This window comes from Amblyraja radiata, chromosome 19 (genome assembly GCF_010909765.2).
Source record: "Amblyraja radiata isolate CabotCenter1 chromosome 19, sAmbRad1.1.pri, whole genome shotgun sequence".
In the NCBI taxonomy this organism is placed as follows: domain Eukaryota; kingdom Metazoa; phylum Chordata; class Chondrichthyes; order Rajiformes; family Rajidae; genus Amblyraja; species Amblyraja radiata.
In genome coordinates, this window is record NC_045974.1 from 6,207,570 (window position 1) to 6,227,192 (window position 19,623).

The following is a 19,623-nucleotide window of genomic DNA, read 5'->3' on the forward strand; positions in this document are numbered from 1 at the left end:
TCTTGCCTCTCCATCTGTCTCTCTTGCTGAGTCTCCTCCTCATTTACCTGCATGGCTAAAAACTTTCTGACTTTCTTTGACCCCTTTCTTTGCGCTTTTCTGAGAGGCATCTCTGCAAGTCTTTTTACTGTGAAAAAGATTCTCAAACAATGACAATCAGGTGGGACGTCCTCGATGGACACATGGTCCATTGGCGATATTGAGGCTACCTTTTTTACTCACCTTATGTCCCTTCTGTCAAGCTTCCGGGTTTACCGTTCGCAGGAGTTCCCACGGTACCCGCAAGAGTCATTACGGATATCGCACGGATATCGCACTGGCATCTGCGTTCATACAATGTTGCAACGCTGCTCAAGTCACTCTTGGAGAAATTCAAAACATTTTGAATTTTCTCCCGACCTTACAAAGTTACACGACTACCTGCCGTTAGCGCCACGGAGGTCCTCGGTGGTCCACGAATGCCGTACTGCTATCGCAGAAGGTTCCCACGATGTTAAACTCTTGTTAAGTCTTGCTTCAGGTCGCACCGTGAGAAAGCCCTTTAACACATACACCTCATCCGTTTTGGACTACATAAAATTTTGCACCGACAACGTCACAACCCACAAACAAATAAAGACCTTCCCTAATCAGAAGCCGTGGATGAGCAGAGAGGTCAGACTCTTGCTGAAGGCTCGCGATGCCGCTTTTAGATCCGGCGACGCTGAGGGATACAGCTCATCCAGGGCCAACCTGAAAAAGGGAATCAGGAGCGCAAAACTCAAATACAAACGGCAGATCGAGGAGCATTTTCAAAACAACTCCGACCCCAGACGCATGTGGCAAGGCATCAAGTCCATTGCCGACTACAATAAAGTTAACACCCCCCCCCAGACAACGCCTCCCTTCCTGACGAGCTAAACTACTTCTATGCTTGCTTTGACCGGGACAACAAAACACCAGCCATCAAAGCTGCCCCACCCCCGAATGAACAACCCCTCAGTCTCTCCACCTCTGCTGTACAAGGCACACTGAGCAAAGTGAATGAGCACAAAGCTGCCGGCCCCGACGGCATCCCCGGGCGTGTGCTCAGGGCATGTGCTGGACAACTATCCCTGGTCTTCACTGACATTTTCAATCTGTCACTGGCCGAGGGTGTCGTCCCTACTTGCCTCAAGACCTCAACCATTGTGCCAGTGCCCAAACAGTCAGCTTCAGGGAGTCTCAACGACTTCCGCCCAGTGGCACTCACCCCCGTCATCGCGAAGTGCTTTGAGCGGCTGATCTTGGCTCACCTCAAAGCCAGCCTCCCCCCCACACTGGACCCCCATCAGTTTGCCTACCGGCCCAACAGGTCTACAGAGGATGCCATATCTGCGGCCCTACACTCTGCCCTGACCCACCTGGACAACAACAACTCCTACATCAGGTTGTTGTTCATCGACTTCAGCTCCGCATTTAATACTGTCATCCCCGCCAGCTTGATCACCAAACTCAGCGGACTTGGCATCACCACCTCCCTCTGCAATTGGACACTGGATTTCCTCACCAACAGACCACAGTCTGTTAGGATCAACAACCCCACCTCCTCCACTCTAACACTGAACAGTGCTCAGCCCTCTCCTCTACTCCCTCTTCACCCATGACTGCGTCCCTAAGTATGGCTCCAACGCCATCATAAAATTTGCCGACGACACCACGGTGGTAGGACTGATCAGGGACAACAACGAATCAGCCTATAGGGAGGAGGTCCAGAACCTGGCAGCCTGGTGTAACAATAATAACCTCGTCCTCAACTAAAAAAAAACGAAGGAAATTATCGTTGACTTCAGGAAGACCAGAGGTGGCAGACATACCCCCATCCACATAAACGGGACTGAGGTGGAGCGCGTCTCCAACTACAAATTCCTCGGGGTACACATCTCAGAGGATCTGTCCTGGTCCCTCAATACCACCAAACTGATCAAAAAGGCGCAGCAGCGCCTTTACTTTCTGAGGAGGCTTAAGAAAGCTCACCTGTCCCCCCAGATCTTGTCCAACTTCTACCGCTGTACCATCAAAAGCATCCTGACCACCTGCTTCACGGTAATGGTACAGCAGCTGCACCACAGCTGACAGGAAGGCACTGCAACGGGTGGTGAAAACCGCTCAGCACATCATCGGTGCCCCGCTCCCTGCCATGGATGCCCTCCACTGCAAACGGTGTCTGAGACGGGCCGGGAAAATCATCAAGGACCCCTCTCACCCTAACCATGGACTATTTGCCCTCCTCCCATCAGGGAGGCGGTACAGGAGCCTCAGGTCTCGCACAAGCAGGCTGAGGAACAGCTTTTTCAATAACACTATTATACTGCTGAACTCACAGTCCCGTCGCTAGCTATCTTTTATACTCTCTCATTTGTATACATTTATTTGCCTATGTACCAGTTTAATTCATCCACAGTCCACACATTGTTAACCAGTATTTTTATTTCTACTATCTTGCACTATGACCAGACGCTAAACTGCATTTCGTTGTACCTGTACTCGTATTTGTGCAATGACAATAAAGTTGAATTGAATTGAATGTTGCTATCAACATACACATCTGTCCCTTTTTCAGCTTGAAGGTGATAAATCTTTGTGACAATTTCAGTCAATTTGTGCTCCTAGAGTGCAGGATTACTCTTGTTCTTCCTTGCCACAGAGTAGTCGGACGAGCATATAATGGTGCCCCATAAATGTATTCACTTCATTCTCAGGATGCACATGGTTGAAATACACTACAGTTCACCAGAGCTCCAATTTCCTGAATATTCAGCTCGTTATCAGGACATAAGAGTTATCCTCTTACTCCTGCCTCTTGATTCCAGGAGAATGTATCTGCAGAAAGAGCCATACTGCACCCACAATAGCATTTCCATACTCAAGGAATTATTCTGCTCCCTGTACAGGAATCTTGGAATAATCGGTAGAGTTGGTCTCAAGATTTGTTGTACTATGTTTAGACTGCACAACCTGGCAATCATTGAGGTTCAACCTCTGAAGACCCAGAAGAGTGGGACACAGCAAACGAGATGGGAGGATTCAAGATAGAGAGCCTTTTTCCCACTTCTGCACCCAATAAACTGCATTTCAGATTTCAACAATTCAAACTCTCCACTCACAACAGGTTCTTAAAACCCTTTATCGCCCCATGTTTTCAACCAAGGTTTTGGTCACTTTTAATCTTCCCCTTCCTTCTTCAGATCAATTTCCCAGAGGTTTACCTGTGAAGTGCTTTAATATAGTTTTAATGCACAAGACCTTCATTAAAAAAGTAAATTATTGTCCAAAATAACAGTAACTCAGTGGCAGAGGAAATGACTCATATGTAAACGTATAAGAGATCAAGAAAGATAAGAAAATAAGTAATATGGTGTCATTTTTATTATATACCATGCCAAGTGGGACCTGTTGGGCCCCGTCTCTCAATGCGGTGGGGGGGGGGGGGGGGGGGGGGGGGGGGGGGGGCGGGTATCCGTTCCCCCAACGCAATCAATTTCTACCACTCACTCATTGTGCAGGTCATTTTAAATGCAATTGCACTAAGATTTAATGTGACGATGGTGCCACCAACAAGGCCATCCTTTGTTATCCAAATCTAACCATTAAATTTTGCTGTTCTGGGTTAGGCTGGCAGATTCTTTCCCTGAAGGACATTTGCTGTGAAGGACTCAGTGTTCTGGAATAGAAACATTGTAGCCGGTAGGGCATCATGATGTCATAACTGCCTAACCGCCAGTCCAGATTTGAAGAAATCCAACTTTTAAATGTCACTTTAAAACTTTTAAATCACCCCCACTACATCCCTCTCCTTACAACAATGTAAAAACACTCTCATAGCTTGTGTATTGGCAGCAGAGATCACATTGTGATGTCATTTTCAGTTTTTGGAATGTACACTGCAGCGTGTGCCTGATTGATAAAAATACATCTATTGATGCTCCTGAGCCCATCATCAGTGATGTAACTTGGGGTCATTGGGTGTTTCGGGTCTTTCAACATCAGACACCCTCACCCAGGCGACCCAGCCATGGTTGATCAGAGCACAACTTGTGTTCTGGTGGCATTCGCTCCTTCCCATGGACCTCCTCTCCTGATCCAGAGCCATCTCGAGGCTTTCTCCACTGCCTCTGTGGTGTTCTTGATGGCTCTTCTCCTCTCCATTCCGTTGATGCCCAGTGCACTCAAGGCTTTGTAGAGCGATTGCCCTGCAAAACCTCTGCAGCCAACCTCGATGGGCATACACCTTGCTTTCCAGCCCTGCTTACGGCTGTCTATGACTAGCTTTTCGTACTTGGTCTTCTTCCGCTCGTGGGCCTCCTCCCACTGCACTGTCAATCCCAACAAGACTATGTTTTTGGTCGCCTTTGTGATGTCATTTTCCGTTTTCGGAATCTTCGCGGCCATTTGTGTAAATGAGATCCCATTGTGATTGGCGGACTGTGATATGCTATTGTGACATAATCACTAGAAACTGTTAGAAAAGTCTCCCTCTCACAGGCAGTTATTTCTTTCAAAGTTGGCTTTTTAAAAAAAAAATTAAATATCAATAACTTGTGAAATATAGCATCTAATCTGAAGGGAATCTGATGATCGCGAACACACACACGCAAACTTTTAGTAATATAGAGATGTAGCTTTAAAAACATTACATTGTGCACATTTTCTTAAGGACGATTGAGATATTTTACCTTCAGAGTGACATTTCTTCAGTGTCATTTCTATGTCAATTTCCAGCAGTCAATTAGCTGTAATCATATACTCACGAAACAGTAATGAGAATAATGTAACTTTGACAATGAGAAACAACTACTGATAAGTAAAGAAATTGAACCAACTATATTATGCAAGAGTCAATTCCCGTAAATGGAGCAAATTAATCATGTTAACATTTTGGAATAATTTGATTTTTTTTAAAACAACTCCATTTAATTTTCAAAAGCAAAATGGCACAGATCTTGGGTATAGCATTTACAGAAAGAGAAGTCAAACTCCAATAAATCTCATGATTCTTGTGATCCCCATGATCTAAAATAAACTCCACAATATCATGCAATATGAAAAATGAAACCTTGATAAGAAATAAAATTGATCTTCGTGGAATTGTCATTTCAGGCCGATGTACCTTCTTTTTCTGCACAAAGTAATCCCAGAGTTATATGATTGATGTTGGCAGCAATAGCTTACAGCTTTTAAAAAGGATCCTGTATATTGAGGCACACCCTTCTGATTTATCACAGACATTTTGTTCTGACTAAATAGCTCAAGCTAATCCGTGATCAGGTATAATGATTCTGTCAGACTCAAATTAAGGAGTGATTATGCTTCCTGTGATTGGGTCCACCCGTTTAGACAAATGATAATGATGTTCTCTCTGCTGATCAACTTCAATGTTGATGCATTACATTTTAAGACATTCACGTTTATTCTTAGCCAGTGAGCGGATAATGAGTTGTTTTAAGCTAAAGCAAAAATCAAGTGTTGGAAGACCTCAGCACGTCAGGCAACATCTGTGGTGGGAATGGACAGATGGTGTTTCAGGTCAGGACCCTCCAGAGATGCTGCCTGCCTGTTCCTCCAGTACGTTTTTTTGCTCAAAATTACAGCGTCTGCAGTCCCTTGTGTCTCGAGTTACTTTATATTTCCTCTTGTCTCAAAGGAAATATTTAGATCATTATTCCCTTTCTCCTCTTTTCCACCATTTTATGTTGAAAGTAATATTGTACTCCTGTTTCCATTTTGGCACATAGCCTCTGCAAATCTTATATTACTAAAAGTCTGTTCTTGACTGGTTTTGGCCATCTGTGCTGCGATTTCCGAGAGAACGCCGCCACCTACGGCCGTCATTTTTGGCCATCTTGCTCAGAGCCCCCCTCCGCCATATGTGTGCCGAGGATTTTTCCCGTCGGTGAAAAATGACAGAGATATTAATGATTTTACAAAATTCCCCATTCTCTCTGCTGCCCCTGCTGGCGGCAGGGGGGAGGGACTATAAAACCAGGAAGTGGTGTGCCTCAATCAGTGTCTGCAAGCTGGAGGAAGGCAGAGGGTCACGTTTCTCTGAGCTGTGAATAACACTGAACACATGTCTACTCAAATGTAAGTGTCCTTAGTGGTTCTAAAACGCTTGCAGAATGTGTCTATTGGTTCTAAAATGTTTGCAAAAAGTGTTTATTGGTTCTAAAATGTTTGCAAAAAGTGTCTCTTTTGGTTCTACAATGCTTGCAGAATGTGTCTTTTTTGGTTCTAAAATGTTTTTTAGGTCCCCCCCCCCTTTCCTCTCCCCCCCCCCTCTCCTCTCCTCTCCCCCCCTCTCCTCTCCCCCCTCTCCTCTCCCCCCACCTCTCCCCCCCCCCTCTCCTCTCCTCTCCCCACCTCACCTCTCCTCCCCCCCCTCTCCTCTCCCCCCTCTCCTCTCCCCCCCCTCTCCTCTCCCCCCTCCTCTCCTCTCCCCCCTCCTCTCCTCTCCCCCCTCCTCTCCTCCCCCCCCCCCTCTCCCCCTCCCCCTCTCCTCCCCCTCTCCTCCCCCTCTCCTCTCCCCCCCTCTCCTTTCCCCCCCTCTCCTCCCTCTCCTCTCCTCTCCCCCCCTCCTGTCCCCCCTCCATTCCTCCCCTAAACCCCCTCCCCTCCACACCCCTACCCCCTTCCCTCCCCCTCCCTGCTCCCCACCTCTCCCCCTCCCCTCTCAGCACTCCCCCTCTCTCCCCCCCCTCTTGCCCCCCTTCTCTCTCCCCTCCTCCCCCATCTCTCCCCCCCTCCCCTCCATCCCCTCCCCCACCCTCCCTCCCTCAAACCCCCTCCCCTCCACACCCCCTACCCTCTTCCCTCCACCCTCCCCGCATCACCCCCCTCTCAGCACCCCCTCTCTCTCCCCCTCACTCTCACCCTCTCTCTCTCCTCCCCTCCTTTCCCCCCCTCACCCACCCTCCCTCTTATCCTCCTCTCCACCCCCCTATCCCTCTTGCCCCTCTCTCTGTGTCTCTGTCTCTCTCTCTGCCTCTGCCCCTTCTCTCCCTGCCCTCACTCTCTACCCCCGCCCGCCCCCCCCCCCCCCTCTCTAGATGTGACTGCAAGTTGGGGGCTATGCGTCAGTAGATAGGGTGGTTATGGGGTAAAAGGAGCAAATTAATAATATTAATATAATATCAAGGGGGTAATTAGAGTGAGTGCGGGGGGGGGGGGGGAGATAGTTAGTGTGTGTGACGCTGCGTGCCGCCTCCCCCCCCCCCAACAACCACACGTTGGGGGAACAGACCCAACGGGTCTGCACTTGGTCTAGTTAAATATAAAATTCTTAGAGGATTAGACAGGGTAAATGCAGGAAACTGTTTTTCTTAGTCACTATCTGGTCGCGGATGCGTCTTTTCTCCGAGCCACATCTTAGCCCCCTCCTTGCGGCCTAACATCTGGATTGGCGTGGCCTTTCCTGCCGGAGAACGGCCAGAGCTTCAGCAGCGGCGCAGCACTGAATTCCATCGCGGAGCTGGCGATGCCTTACCGGGGATTGCCGTGTTGGAGCTCCAGAGGGCCTGTCGACTTTAACACCGTGGAGCTGTGGTCTGTGGAGCTTGCAGCTGCGGGCGGCGCTGACTATAACATCACGGAGCCCTGGGATCTTTCGCCGAGGTCCCCATTGTTGGAGCTCCGCCCAGCTCAGCCTGCAGACTTCGGAAGCCGCGATCTCTGGTAGGAAGCGGCTGATTCGGAAACTCCAAGTCACTGAGAGTGTTCTTCCGTTCCGATGTCGGAGTTTCACCATCCCGGCGAGAGGGCCTGAAACATCGGGCCGCCGTTGCGGCGACTGCGGAGGCCTCAATAGGCCCCGACCACGGGTGAACAAGAGGAAGATGACTGAACTTTATTGCCTTCCTTCACAGTGGGAAACGTTGATTCCGCTGTGGAGGATGTTTTATGTTGAGTTCTATAGTGTTGTGTTTATCTTATTTGTGTGTTGCATGGTAACTCAAATTTCACTGCACCAATTGGTGTATGTGACAATAGATGTCCTTTGTTATTTTCTTACCTTTCTTGTTCTCTTATATGTTTACATCTGAGTCTCAGTTCCTCTGCCACTGCATTTCTGTTATTTTGGGCAATAATTATCTTTTTTAATTAAGGTCTTGTGCATTAAAACTATAAGCACTTCACAGGTAAACCTCTGGAAAATTGATCTGAGGAAAGAAGGGAAAGATTAGAAGTCACCAAAACCTTGGTTGAAGACATGGGGTGAAAGAGGGTTTTAAGAACCTGTTGTGAGATGGAGTTAGATTTAGCTCTTTGGGCTAAGGGAATCAAGGGTTATGGGTGACAAAGCCAGAATGGTGTACTGATTTTGGATGATCAGCCATGATCATATTGAATGGCGGTGCCGGCTTGAAGGGCCGAATGGCCTACTCCTGCACCTATTTTCTATGTTTCTACTAGTGTATCCTCGTCTTTTTCCTCACAAATTTCAGCATTAAAATCAATGCTTTTAATATCTTCTACTGGATATTTTCCATGCTTCAGCTCTGAGGAACCCCACTGCCTGAATTCCACTCCTTCCTGCCCCAAACCGGCTGGCCTCCTTCAACAGATAATTATCTTAACACAGTCACCTGAATTGCAAAACTGACAACAGGGAAATTTGCCATTTGGCCCACTGTACCAATGCTGGCCAGCAAAAGTCAACCTAATCCCATCCATTTTCCAGCATTTGATCCAAAGCAGTGCAGTTCACAACTTTTTAAATAAAAACCTAAACTCTTCCTCAATGCTATTAGAGTTTCTGTCCCCATCACCCATTCTGAGTTCCAGATTCCTACCACTCAATAGATGAAAAGTATTATTCACATCTCCCCTAGATCATCGATCAATTACTTTCAATCCATGCCCCAAATAAAATATTCTCAAGGGAAATAGGTGGATCCTGATTACTCTATCCTAAACCATCACACATTTATAATGGTATACAGTCTCACAATTAAGTCACCTTCAGCTTCCTCTGCTCCAAAGAAAACAATGTGCGTTTATTCAATCTTTCATCATGGCTTAATTTTTCCAATCCTGGCAACGTCCTCATAGCACCTCTTACAAACTGTCCAGTGTATCTTTCCAATAACTTGGCAGTCAGAACTGTACACAATATTCAAATGTCTATCTTTGATATATTAACCAGCATCTGCAGTTCCTTCTTACAAAATATTCAAGATGCAGCCTAACAAGTGTTGCATACAATTCCAGTAAAACCTCCCTGTTCCTGAATTCTGAGCTTCAATCAATGAAGAAAAGTGATCACTTTTTCTACCCTGCTATCTTTTAAGGATCTGTGAGCAGACACACCAAAATCCTTCTATTCCTCCACAATTTGCAACATCTTCCCATTTACTTTATATATCTTTATCTTCTTACATTTCCCCAATGCATGACCTCACGCTCCAGATATTTTTCTGCTCCTTTTTTGCCCAACTAACCAGACCATCTATATCTTCCTGGTGGAAGCTTTCCTCCTTTGTATCAACTGCACATCCAAGAGTCTCATTCTAGAAAAACAAGGAACTGCAGATTCCTTGTAGATGCTGGTTTACAAAAAAACTGCAGATGCTGGTTTACAAAAAAAAACAAAGTGCTGGAGTTCCCACTAAGTTACGCCAGAACGTTGTGTCTCCCTCATTGTATATTAATTTGGTAGCAATATCCATGAACATCTGGATCAATTTTCACAAGTGAGTTTCCAAAAAAGAATCAACATAACTGTTGGAATACAACAGGGAATCATTGGTTAGACATCATCTGGACCTCTTTATTCAAGGATTTCAGCATCATATTTAGAATAAATCACATCAACTTGGGGAAAGTACCACATTGATTTCCAGAATTTTACCAGAGCCACAAGTTAAATGATGAAACAGATTGCATAAATGATGGTCCTATAAAATTCATTTTGATTGAATCAAATTTCGACAGAATATGAAAATCATGAGAATACTTAGTGTTACAATCCAGACAGTGTTTAAGGGGGGTGGATACAAGTGTGTGTGTGTGTGTGTGTGTGTGTGTGTGTGTGTGTGTGTGTGTGTGTGTGTGTGTGTGTGTGTGTGTGTGTGATGGGTGTTGGTGGGGGGGGGGGGGTTGATTGGCAGATGGTTGGACATAGGGCAGAGGAGAAAAGACAAAAAGTTTAAATAAGGATAGAAGAGATGCAATTTCAGAGAAAGGAATATAGATGGAAGCGGATGGGAAGAAGGGGAGAAATGAGTATGAATCCATGGAAAAGGGAGTAAAAAAGGGGGATGTAGGTTTTTTGTAGATTCATTGCCTAAAATTGGAGAATATAATTTTCAAACTCTTAGGTTGTAAGCTACCTAAGTGGAATACGAGGTGCTGTTCGGTTGTTCGCTATCTAAGTTAAATGACTGTACAAGGAGCTGGAATGAATGGCTTTGGATTCTGTCACTAATTATCTGTTTCAACCAGTATTTAAAAGGATTAAGAAGACAGATGTACTTGTGATAGGATATGTTATTCCAGATGACTATCGTTAGGCCTTTGTATTAGATAATGAAAAGGAACCAAATTGCTGATTTCTTCACACCAGAATTACAATTTACCTATAAATGACCTTCTTAAAGGATGCCAAAAATGCCACTGAAATGAAACAAAGAACTAATTGCTTTCATATTTTAACCTGTACATCTTAATTATCTTCCTGCCGGTGAAGTACATGACTATTTTAAAATATGAATGTTAATTATATCGCAAAATATTTATTATCAATACAAACATCATTTTTTGAACTATTCCATACCAATCCCCTACTTACAATATCACACTATATTTATATCATGTTTGAACAGTAAAAAAATGCTCCAAGTGCTTCCCAAGATAATTTATAAACAAGCCGAAGACTAAAAGTTTGGACAAAGCAGAGATTTTTGACTGGCGTCTTAATAAAGGGAAGAAGGGTGGTTCAGAGGGAATTCCAGAATTTTGGGCCCGAAAGGAAAGTAATCAGTTCCATATCTTAATTGTTAACATACCAGACAATATAAAACAATTCAAGCATGATTTGACTACATTATACCATTTGACTTGTATTAATCAGAGATTAAATGTAATTATATTCAAGACATTGATATTCTATAATGTTTTGAAAGTAGACAAAAATGCTGGAGAAACTCAGCGGGTGAGACAGCATCTATGGAGCGAAGGAATAGGTGACCTTTCGGGTAGAGACCCTTCTTCAGACTGTTTTGATCACTATAATGTTTTGATCACTGCTGCATAAAGTTAAACCTGACAGGCTACCAGAAAGCATGAGAAACATGGTTAAAAACTAAAACACAACTGGCTTGCGAAGCAAATAGGGCTGTTGAGCCAAAACCAAAGAGGCCAACGTCAGGCAACGCCATTGTAGTGGGAGACTCCATTGTGAGAGGTACGGACAGGGGTTTCTGCGGCAACAGACGGGATTCGAGGATGGTGTGCTGCCTTTCTGGTGCCAGGATCCAGGATGTCACGGACAGAGTGCAGAAAATCTTCAAGGGTGAAGGAGAACAGCCGGAAGTGGTAGTGCATGTCGGCACAAACGATGTCGGAAAGAAGGGGATGAATATTCTGCAGCGTGACTTTAGAGAGCCTGGAAAAATGCTGAAAAGCAGGACCTCCAGGGTTGTTATCTCCGGTTTGCTTCCAGTTCCTCGTGCTGGTGAGAGCAGGAACAGGGAGATACGGGACCTGAATGTGTGGCTGAGGAACTGGTGCACGGGGCAGGGATTTAGATTCTTAGATCACTGGGATCTGTTTTGGAGTAAGGGGGAACTGTACAAAAGGGACGGTTTGCATCTTAACAGTTGGGGGAACAGCATTCGGGCAGGCAGGTTTGCCACTGCTACTCGGGTGGTTTTAAACTGAATAAGGGGGGTGGGGTGTCAAATGGGATAGTCAAAGGGAAAGGGTTTCTTAAATGTGTGAGCGGAGAGACAGAGGGGTGTAAAATGAGGGTAGAAGCAATAGGTAGCAAGGTGAAAAGTAAAAGTGGCAGGCAGACAAAACCAGTGTTGTAAAAACAAGTCTGAAGGCTTTGTGTCTCAATGCAAGGAGCATTCGTAATAAGGTGGATGAGTTGAATGTGCAGATAGCTATTAATGACTATGATATAGTTGGGATCACGGAGACATGGCTCCAGGGTGACCAAGGCTGGGAGCTGAACATCCAGGGATATTCAATATTCAGGAGGGATAGACAGAAAGGAAAAGGAGGTGGGGTAGCGTTGCTGGCTAGAGAGGAGATTAACGCAATTGAAAGGAAGGACATTAGCTTGGAGGATGTGGAATCGATATGGGTAGAGCTGCGATACACTAAGGGGCAGAAAACGCTAGTGGGAGTTGTGTACAGGCTACCTAACAGTAGTAGTGGAGTTGGGGATGGCATCAAACAGGAAATTAGAAATGCGTGCAACAAAGATAAAACTGTTATAATGGGTGACTTCAATCTACATATAGATTGGGTGAATCAAATTGGCAAGGGTGCTGAGGAAGAAGATTTCTTGGAATGTATGCGGGATAGTTTTCTAAACCAACATGTAGAGGAACCAACGAGAGAGCAGGCTATTCTAGACTGGGTATTGAGTAATGAGGAAGGGTTAGTTAGCAGTCTTGTTGTGCGTGGCCCCTTGGGCAAGAGTGACCATAATATGGTTCAGTTCTTCATTAGGATGGAGAGTGACATTGTTAATTCAGAAACAAGGGTCCTGAACTTAAAGAAAGGTAACTTTGAGGGTATGAGACGTGAATTGGCCAAGATAGACTGGCAATTGATCCTTAAAGGGTTGACGGTGGATATGCAATGGAAGGCATTTAAAGACTGCATGGATGAACTACAACAATTGTTCATCCCAATTTGGCAAAAGAATAAATCGGGGAAGGTAGTGCATCCGTGGATAACAAGGGAAATCAGGGATAGTATCAAAACAAAAGATGAAGCATACAAATTAGCCAGAAAAAGCAGCCTACCAGAGGACTGGGAGAAATTCAGAGTCCAGCAGAGGAGGACAAAGGGCTTAATTAGGAAAGGGAAAATAGATTATGAAAGAAAACTGGCAGGGAACATAAAAAATGACTGCAAATGTTTTTATAGATATGCGAAGAGAAAAAGATTAGTTAAAACAAATGCAGGTCCCTTGCAGTCAGAAACAGGTGAATTGATCATGGGGAACAAAGACATGGCAGACCAATTGAATAACTACTTTGGTTCTGTCTTCACTAAGGAAGACATAAATAATCTGCCGGGAATAGCAGGGGACGGGGGGTCAAATGGAGGAACTGAGTGAAATCCAGGTTAGCCGGGAAGTGGTGTTAGGTAAATTGAATGGATTAAAGGCCGATAAATCCCCAGGGCCAGATAGGCTGCATCCCAGAGTACTTAAGGAAGTAGCCGCAGAAATAGTGGATGCATTAGTGATAATTTTTATAAACTCTTTAGATTCTGGAGTAGTTCCTGAGGATTGGAGGGTAGCTAATGTAACCCCACTTTTTAAAAAGGGAGGGAGAGAGAAAATGGGGAATTACAGACCAGTTAGTCTAACATCGGTAGTGGGGAAAATGCTAGAGTCAGTTATTAAAGATGGGATAGCAGCACATTTGGAAAGTGGTGAAATCATTGGACAAAGTCAGCATGGATTTATGAAAGGTAAATCATGTCTGACGAATCTTATAGAATTTTTCGAGGATGTAACTGGTAGAGTGGATAAGGGAGAACCAGTGGATGTGTTATATCTGGACTTTCAGAAGGCTTTCGACAAGGTCCCACATAAGAGATTAGTATACAAACTTAAAGCACACGGTATTGGGGGTTCAGTATTGATGTGGATAGAGAACTGGCTAGCAGACAGGAAGCAAAGAGTAGGAGTAAACGGGTCCTTTTCACAATGGCAGGCAGTGACTAGTGGGGTACCGCAAGTCTCAGTGCTGGGACCCCAGCTATTTACGATATATATTAATGATTTGGACGAGGGAATTGAATGCAACATCTCCAAGTTTGCGGATGACACGAAGCTGGGGGGCAGTGTTAGCTGTGAGGAAGATGCTAGGAGGCTGCAAGGTGACTTGGATAGGCTGGGTGAGTGGGCAAATGCATGGCAGATGCAGTATAATGTGGATAAATGTGAGGTTATCCACTTTGGTGGCAAAAACAGGAAAGTAGACTTTATCTGAATGGTGGCCGATTAGGAAAAGGGGAGATGCAACGAGACCTGGGTGTCATGGTACACCAGTCATTGAAAGTAGGCATGCAGGTGCAGCAGGCAGTGAAGAAAGCGAATGGTATGTTAGCATTCATAGCAAAAGGATTTGAGTATAGGAGCAGGGAGGTTCTACTGCAGTTGTACAGGGTCTTGGTGAGACCACACCTGGCGTATTGCGTACAGTTTTAATAATAATAATAATAATAATATATCTTTTATTGTCATTGCACGACAGTGCAACGAGATTTAGTGTGCAGCTGCACTGATGTACAAGAAAGGTAAATAAATACAATACATAAATAAACAAGCTGAATTGATTGACGTGACCATCTGAGGGAGACTGTCCAAAGGGGGTGGGTGGGGGGGGCACTCATTAGGGCCGGTTCAGAGCCGCTATAGCTCTTGGGATGAAACTGTTCCTGAGTCTGGAGGTTCGGGCGTAGAAGGCCTTGTAACGTCTGCCGGAGGGAAGTAGTTGAAACAGACCGTGGCAGGGGTGTGATGAGTCCTTATGGATGCTGAGGGCCTTCCTGAGGCACCGCGTGTGGTAGATGCCCTCCAAGGCTGGTAGCTCTGTCCCGATGATCCTCTGCGCTCTGTTGACGACGCGCTGAAGAGCTCTCCTCTCCGCCTCCGTGCAGCTGAGATACCACACAGAGATGCCATTAGTCTCCTAATCTGAGGAAAGACATTCTTGCCATAGAGGGAGTACAGAGAAGGTTCACCAGACTGATTCCTAGGATGGCAGGACTTTCATATGAAGAAAGACTGGATAGACTCGGCTTGTACTCGCTAGTATTTAGAAGATTGAGGGGTGATCTTATAGAAACTTGCAAAATTCCTAAGGGGTTGGACAGGCTAGATGCAGGAAGATTGTTCCCGATGTGGGGGAAGTCCAGAACAAAGGGTCACAGTTTAAGGATAAGGGGAAAATCTTTTAGGACTGAGATGAGAAAAACATTTTTCACACAGAGTGGTGAATCTGTGGAATTCTCTGCCACAGAAGGTAGTTGAGGCCAGTTCATTGGCTATATTTAAGAGGGTTAGATGTGGCCCTTGTGGCTAAAGGGATCAGGGAGTATGGAGAGAAGGCAGGTACAGGATACTGAATGGATAATCAGCCATGATCATATTGAATGGCGGTGCAGGCTCGAAGGGCCGAATGGCCTACTCCTGCACCTATTTTCTATGTTTCTATGTACACACCTTTTAATATGCTAGATTGTAAATTCTCTGCATATTTTTCCAAGTTTCTTAACTACTATTAATCTGCATTTATAAAACAGGCAAATGCTTTTTGATATCTTGTCTCTATTTCCCTCTACAAAAAGACACAAAGTGCTGAAGTAATTCAGCGGATCAGGCGGCATCTCTATAGAAATATGAAATTCCACGATAGGTGATTTTGGGTCAGGGGTCTTTTTCAGACCCTGAAGAATACCACGTGTTCACTTGGGTAATCATGGAGTTTGCTCTACCCCACAACACAACAAAAATCAACCCATCCATCCACAACCATCATCAATACTACTTGCGTCATTGCAATAGGGGAAGTATCATTTTTAGTTAGTTATAATTATACTTGTTATTATTTTATTGTCACATGGACCAAGATGTTCTGTATACAATCTAGTAAAATTCATAATAATATACATAAGCACAATCACAGACAAGTAACAGATTGCAAGAATTGAGTAGATTTCTTCTGAGTCAGCACGAGTTCCCACATTTTTGGCTTCTTGTTGTATTCAAGTATTAAGTAATGAAGTAAAAATATTGAGTCTTCACTTGGCCTTAAAGGACCGCTCAAGCAAAGGACAATAACAATTTTAACCCGGCAAGTGTCTATCAAGGTGTCACATAAATGATAAAACTGACAAACTTAAAACCATGAACATTCTGTGACACCTTAAAGTAGATTAACGATATTTGCCCTGCCCCTGTTAAAATCCTGTGCATTCTCACAGCCAGTATAACAAAAAAAGAGTGTTCATGAAATTTGAAACCCCAACCTCTGAACTTGCTGTACATTCATGCTCAATGTGAACAAACAGTTGATTAATACATTAGTGTAACACACTTTCCTCACTCCAGCACAAAAACAACCTGCACTTCTTCCTGTTGCACCTATCTTCCCCTTCAAGTACAACTATTAACTTACTCTATTAAAGGCCTATCAATGTACATTTACGATAAAGAGAAGACAATCATGTACATCTGATTAAGACTAACAACAGTGCCCTCCATAATTTTTGGGACAAAGACCCATCATTTATTTATTTGCCTCTTTACTCCACAATTTGAGATTTGTAATAGAAAAAAAATCACGTGTTTAAAGTGCACATTGTCAGATTTTAATAAAAGCCATTTTTATGCATTTTGGTTTCACCATGTAGAAATTCCAGCAGTGTTTATGCATAGTCCCTCCATTTTAATGTCATGTAAATGAAAGTAGTCATGTTTAGTATTTTGTTGCATATCCTTTGCATGCAATGACTGCTTGAAGTCTGCAATTCATGGACATCACCAGTTGCTGGGTGTCTTCTCTGGTGATGCTCTGCCAGGCCTGTATTGCAGCCATATTTAGCTCCTGCTTGTTTTGAGGGCTAGTCCCCTTCCGTTTTCTCTTCAGCATATAAAAGGCATGTTCAATTGGGTTCAGATCAGGTGATTGACTTAGCCACTCAAGAATTGACAATTTTTTAGCTTTGGAAAAACTCCTTTGTTGCTTTAGCAGTATTTTTGGGATCATTGTCTTGCTGTAGAAGGAACCGCCGGCCATGCGTTTTGAGGCATTTGTTTGAACTTGAGCAGATAGGATGTGTCTATACACTTCAGAATTCATTATGCTACTACCATCAGCAGTTGTATCATCAATGAAGATAAGTGAGCCAGTACCTTCAGCAGCCATACATGCCCAGGCCATACCACCGTGTTTCACAGATGAGGTGGTATGTTTTGGATCTTGGGCAGTTCCTTCTCTCCTCCATACTCTGCTCTTGCCATCACTCTGATACAAGTCTCATCTGTCCACAAGACCTTTTTCCAGAACTGTGGTTGCTCTTTTAAGTACTTCTTGACAAATTGTAACCCAGCCATCCTATTTTTGCAGCTAACCAGTGAGTTGCATCTTGCAGTGTAGCCTCTGTATTTCTGTTCATGAAGTTTTCTGCAGACAGTGGTCCTTGACAAATCCACACCTGACTCCTGAAGCTGATCTGTTGGACAGGTGTTTGGGGGTGTTTCTTTATTATAGAGAGAATTCTTTTGTCATCAACTGTGGAGGTCTTCCTTGGCCTGCCAGTCCCTTTGCGATTAGTAAGTTCACCAGTGCTCTCTTTCTTCTTAATGATGTTCTAAACTGTTAATTTTGGTCAGCCTAAGGTTTGGCTGATGTTTCTAACAGTTTTATTCTTGTTTCTCAGTCTCATAATGGCTTCTTTGACTTTCCTTGCCACAACTTTGGTCCTCATGTTGATAAACAGCAGTAAAAGTTTCCAAAGGTGATGGAAAGACTGGAGGAAAGACTAGGTGCTGAGAGCTTTCTTATACCTGCATTAAGGAGGCAATTGAGCAATAACAAACACCTGTGAAGCCATGTGTCCCAAACATTATGGTGCCCTGAAACCGGGGGGGGGGGGGGGGAACCAAAATGTATAAAAATAATAAAATCTGACAATGTGCATTTTAACAACGTGATTTTTTTTCTATTACAAATCTCAAATTGTGGAGTACAGTGGCAAATAAATGAATGATGGGTCTTTGTCCCAAACATTATGGAGGTCACCGTATATAGACCAACCTGTGTCTTTGCCTCAGGTTGGCTTGTTCTAGTATTTTAATGTAACTTTACAGTAGAGGAGCAGGATAGTCAAAGAAATTGGTGCACACCAGGGTGGGAGATAGAGGAAAGAATAGAAGGGGTAAGGAAGGTATTACTTATTAGTGAATTCAATGTTCATACCTTTAGATGGGTGGACAAAGTTCAGAGATGAAGAGGAGACAAGGGTTGTGAGAGAAGAGGTATGAAATATGAGGAATATAGGTAGAACAGGAAGGGGATAGGCATAGTGCGAAAAATGGATGTGCTTCTAGGTGGGGCACAGGGAAGGGTAGGGGGATTTGTAAATTAGTTATCTGCAATAGGAATATTCAACATTCATATCAAGAAAAGACACAAAGTGCTGGAGTAACTCAGTAGGTGGAGCAACATCTTTGGAGAACATGGATTGGGACCCTTCAGTCTAAAGAAAGATCCAATCTGAAATGTATCTACGTTCTCCAGAGATGTTGCCTCACCCTGAGTTACTGTAGCAATTTGAGCGTGATTTTTTTTTAAACCAGCATCTGCAGTTCCTCTCATCATTAACATTCACATTGGGCTGCAATATGAACAACCAATTGTTGGGTTGTAAATTGGACTGAATTTCCATTATTTGCACCTTAAACTTACCCCAAAATACCCAAGAGGAATATGAGGTGCTGTTGTCCAATTTGCTTGTGTGGGCTTATTCTGGACAGAAATAAGCACAATGCTGTAGTGTGTTCTTAATGTTTGCTTTGTGTGGGGCTCAGAGTGTGTATTTACTTCTTCCTCATCGCCCTTTCATTCTGGACTGGGTGCAGTTGGGCGCGCGGTCAACTTTAAACGTTGGCGCGCGCGCACACAAACGCCACGGGGGCGGTGCCTTGCGTGAGCGGCGCCGCGAGGTAAGATGGCGGCGCCCAACCAGTCGGTGCCTTCGCTGGCGGCTGGAATAAACCAGCTCTTCACAGGCAACCGGGGAGAGGAGCTGCCCGCCGTTGTCATGACACCGATCCAGAATTTAACAAGAGCATTCAGGGAGCAGCAGAATAGGTGCGTTAGTGGGAGGCTGAACTTATTACAAGGAAGAACCATTCTGTGTTTATGACTAAACCGAAACACGGGTTTCTAACTCAGAGAATGTTATTTACTAATAGGCAATATCGCATAGAATTAGAAACGAGGAACTGCAGATGCTGGTTTGCAAAAAAAGACACAAAGTGTTGGAGTAACTCTGTGGGTGTGGCAGCATCCCTAGAGAAAATGGATAGGTGACGTGTTTGTCGGGACGTTTTTGTCCAAGTCGATTTATCCTTTAGACTAAAGTCATCTGTGATTGGGTTCAGTTGCCCTGGTCTGCGTTACTCATTCAAAGAGACAAAGGCTTACTTGAAACTTTGGGGCGGATGTGTGCGTGGATGGTTGTCCCTTGACCAAGGTAGTTATTGTTAACTGCCGCAACAGACTGGAGCTGTTGGAAGCTTGATCAAAAAAATTAACTGCTGGGACTCATGATGGACCGTAAACAATGTCAGAACATCCGAAGTGGGGAGGCACGGGTATAGGGTGATTTCACTGGAGCATAGATCCTCAC

General features: G+C 44.4%; 1 protein-coding gene across 1 annotated transcript in view; it reads left to right on the forward strand.

Moving 5' to 3' along the window:
• Positions 1 to 18,918: 18,918 nt before the first annotated feature.
• Positions 18,919 to 19,623, forward strand: part of atxn10 (ataxin 10) — a 113,788-nt gene continuing 113,083 nt past the window's right edge. Inside the window, exon 1 of the mRNA XM_033037549.1 lies at positions 18,919 to 19,082. Coding sequence (XP_032893440.1) covers positions 18,940 to 19,082 — 143 coding nt within the window. The 5' untranslated portion in view covers positions 18,919 to 18,939. The remainder of the gene's footprint in view (positions 19,083 to 19,623) is intronic.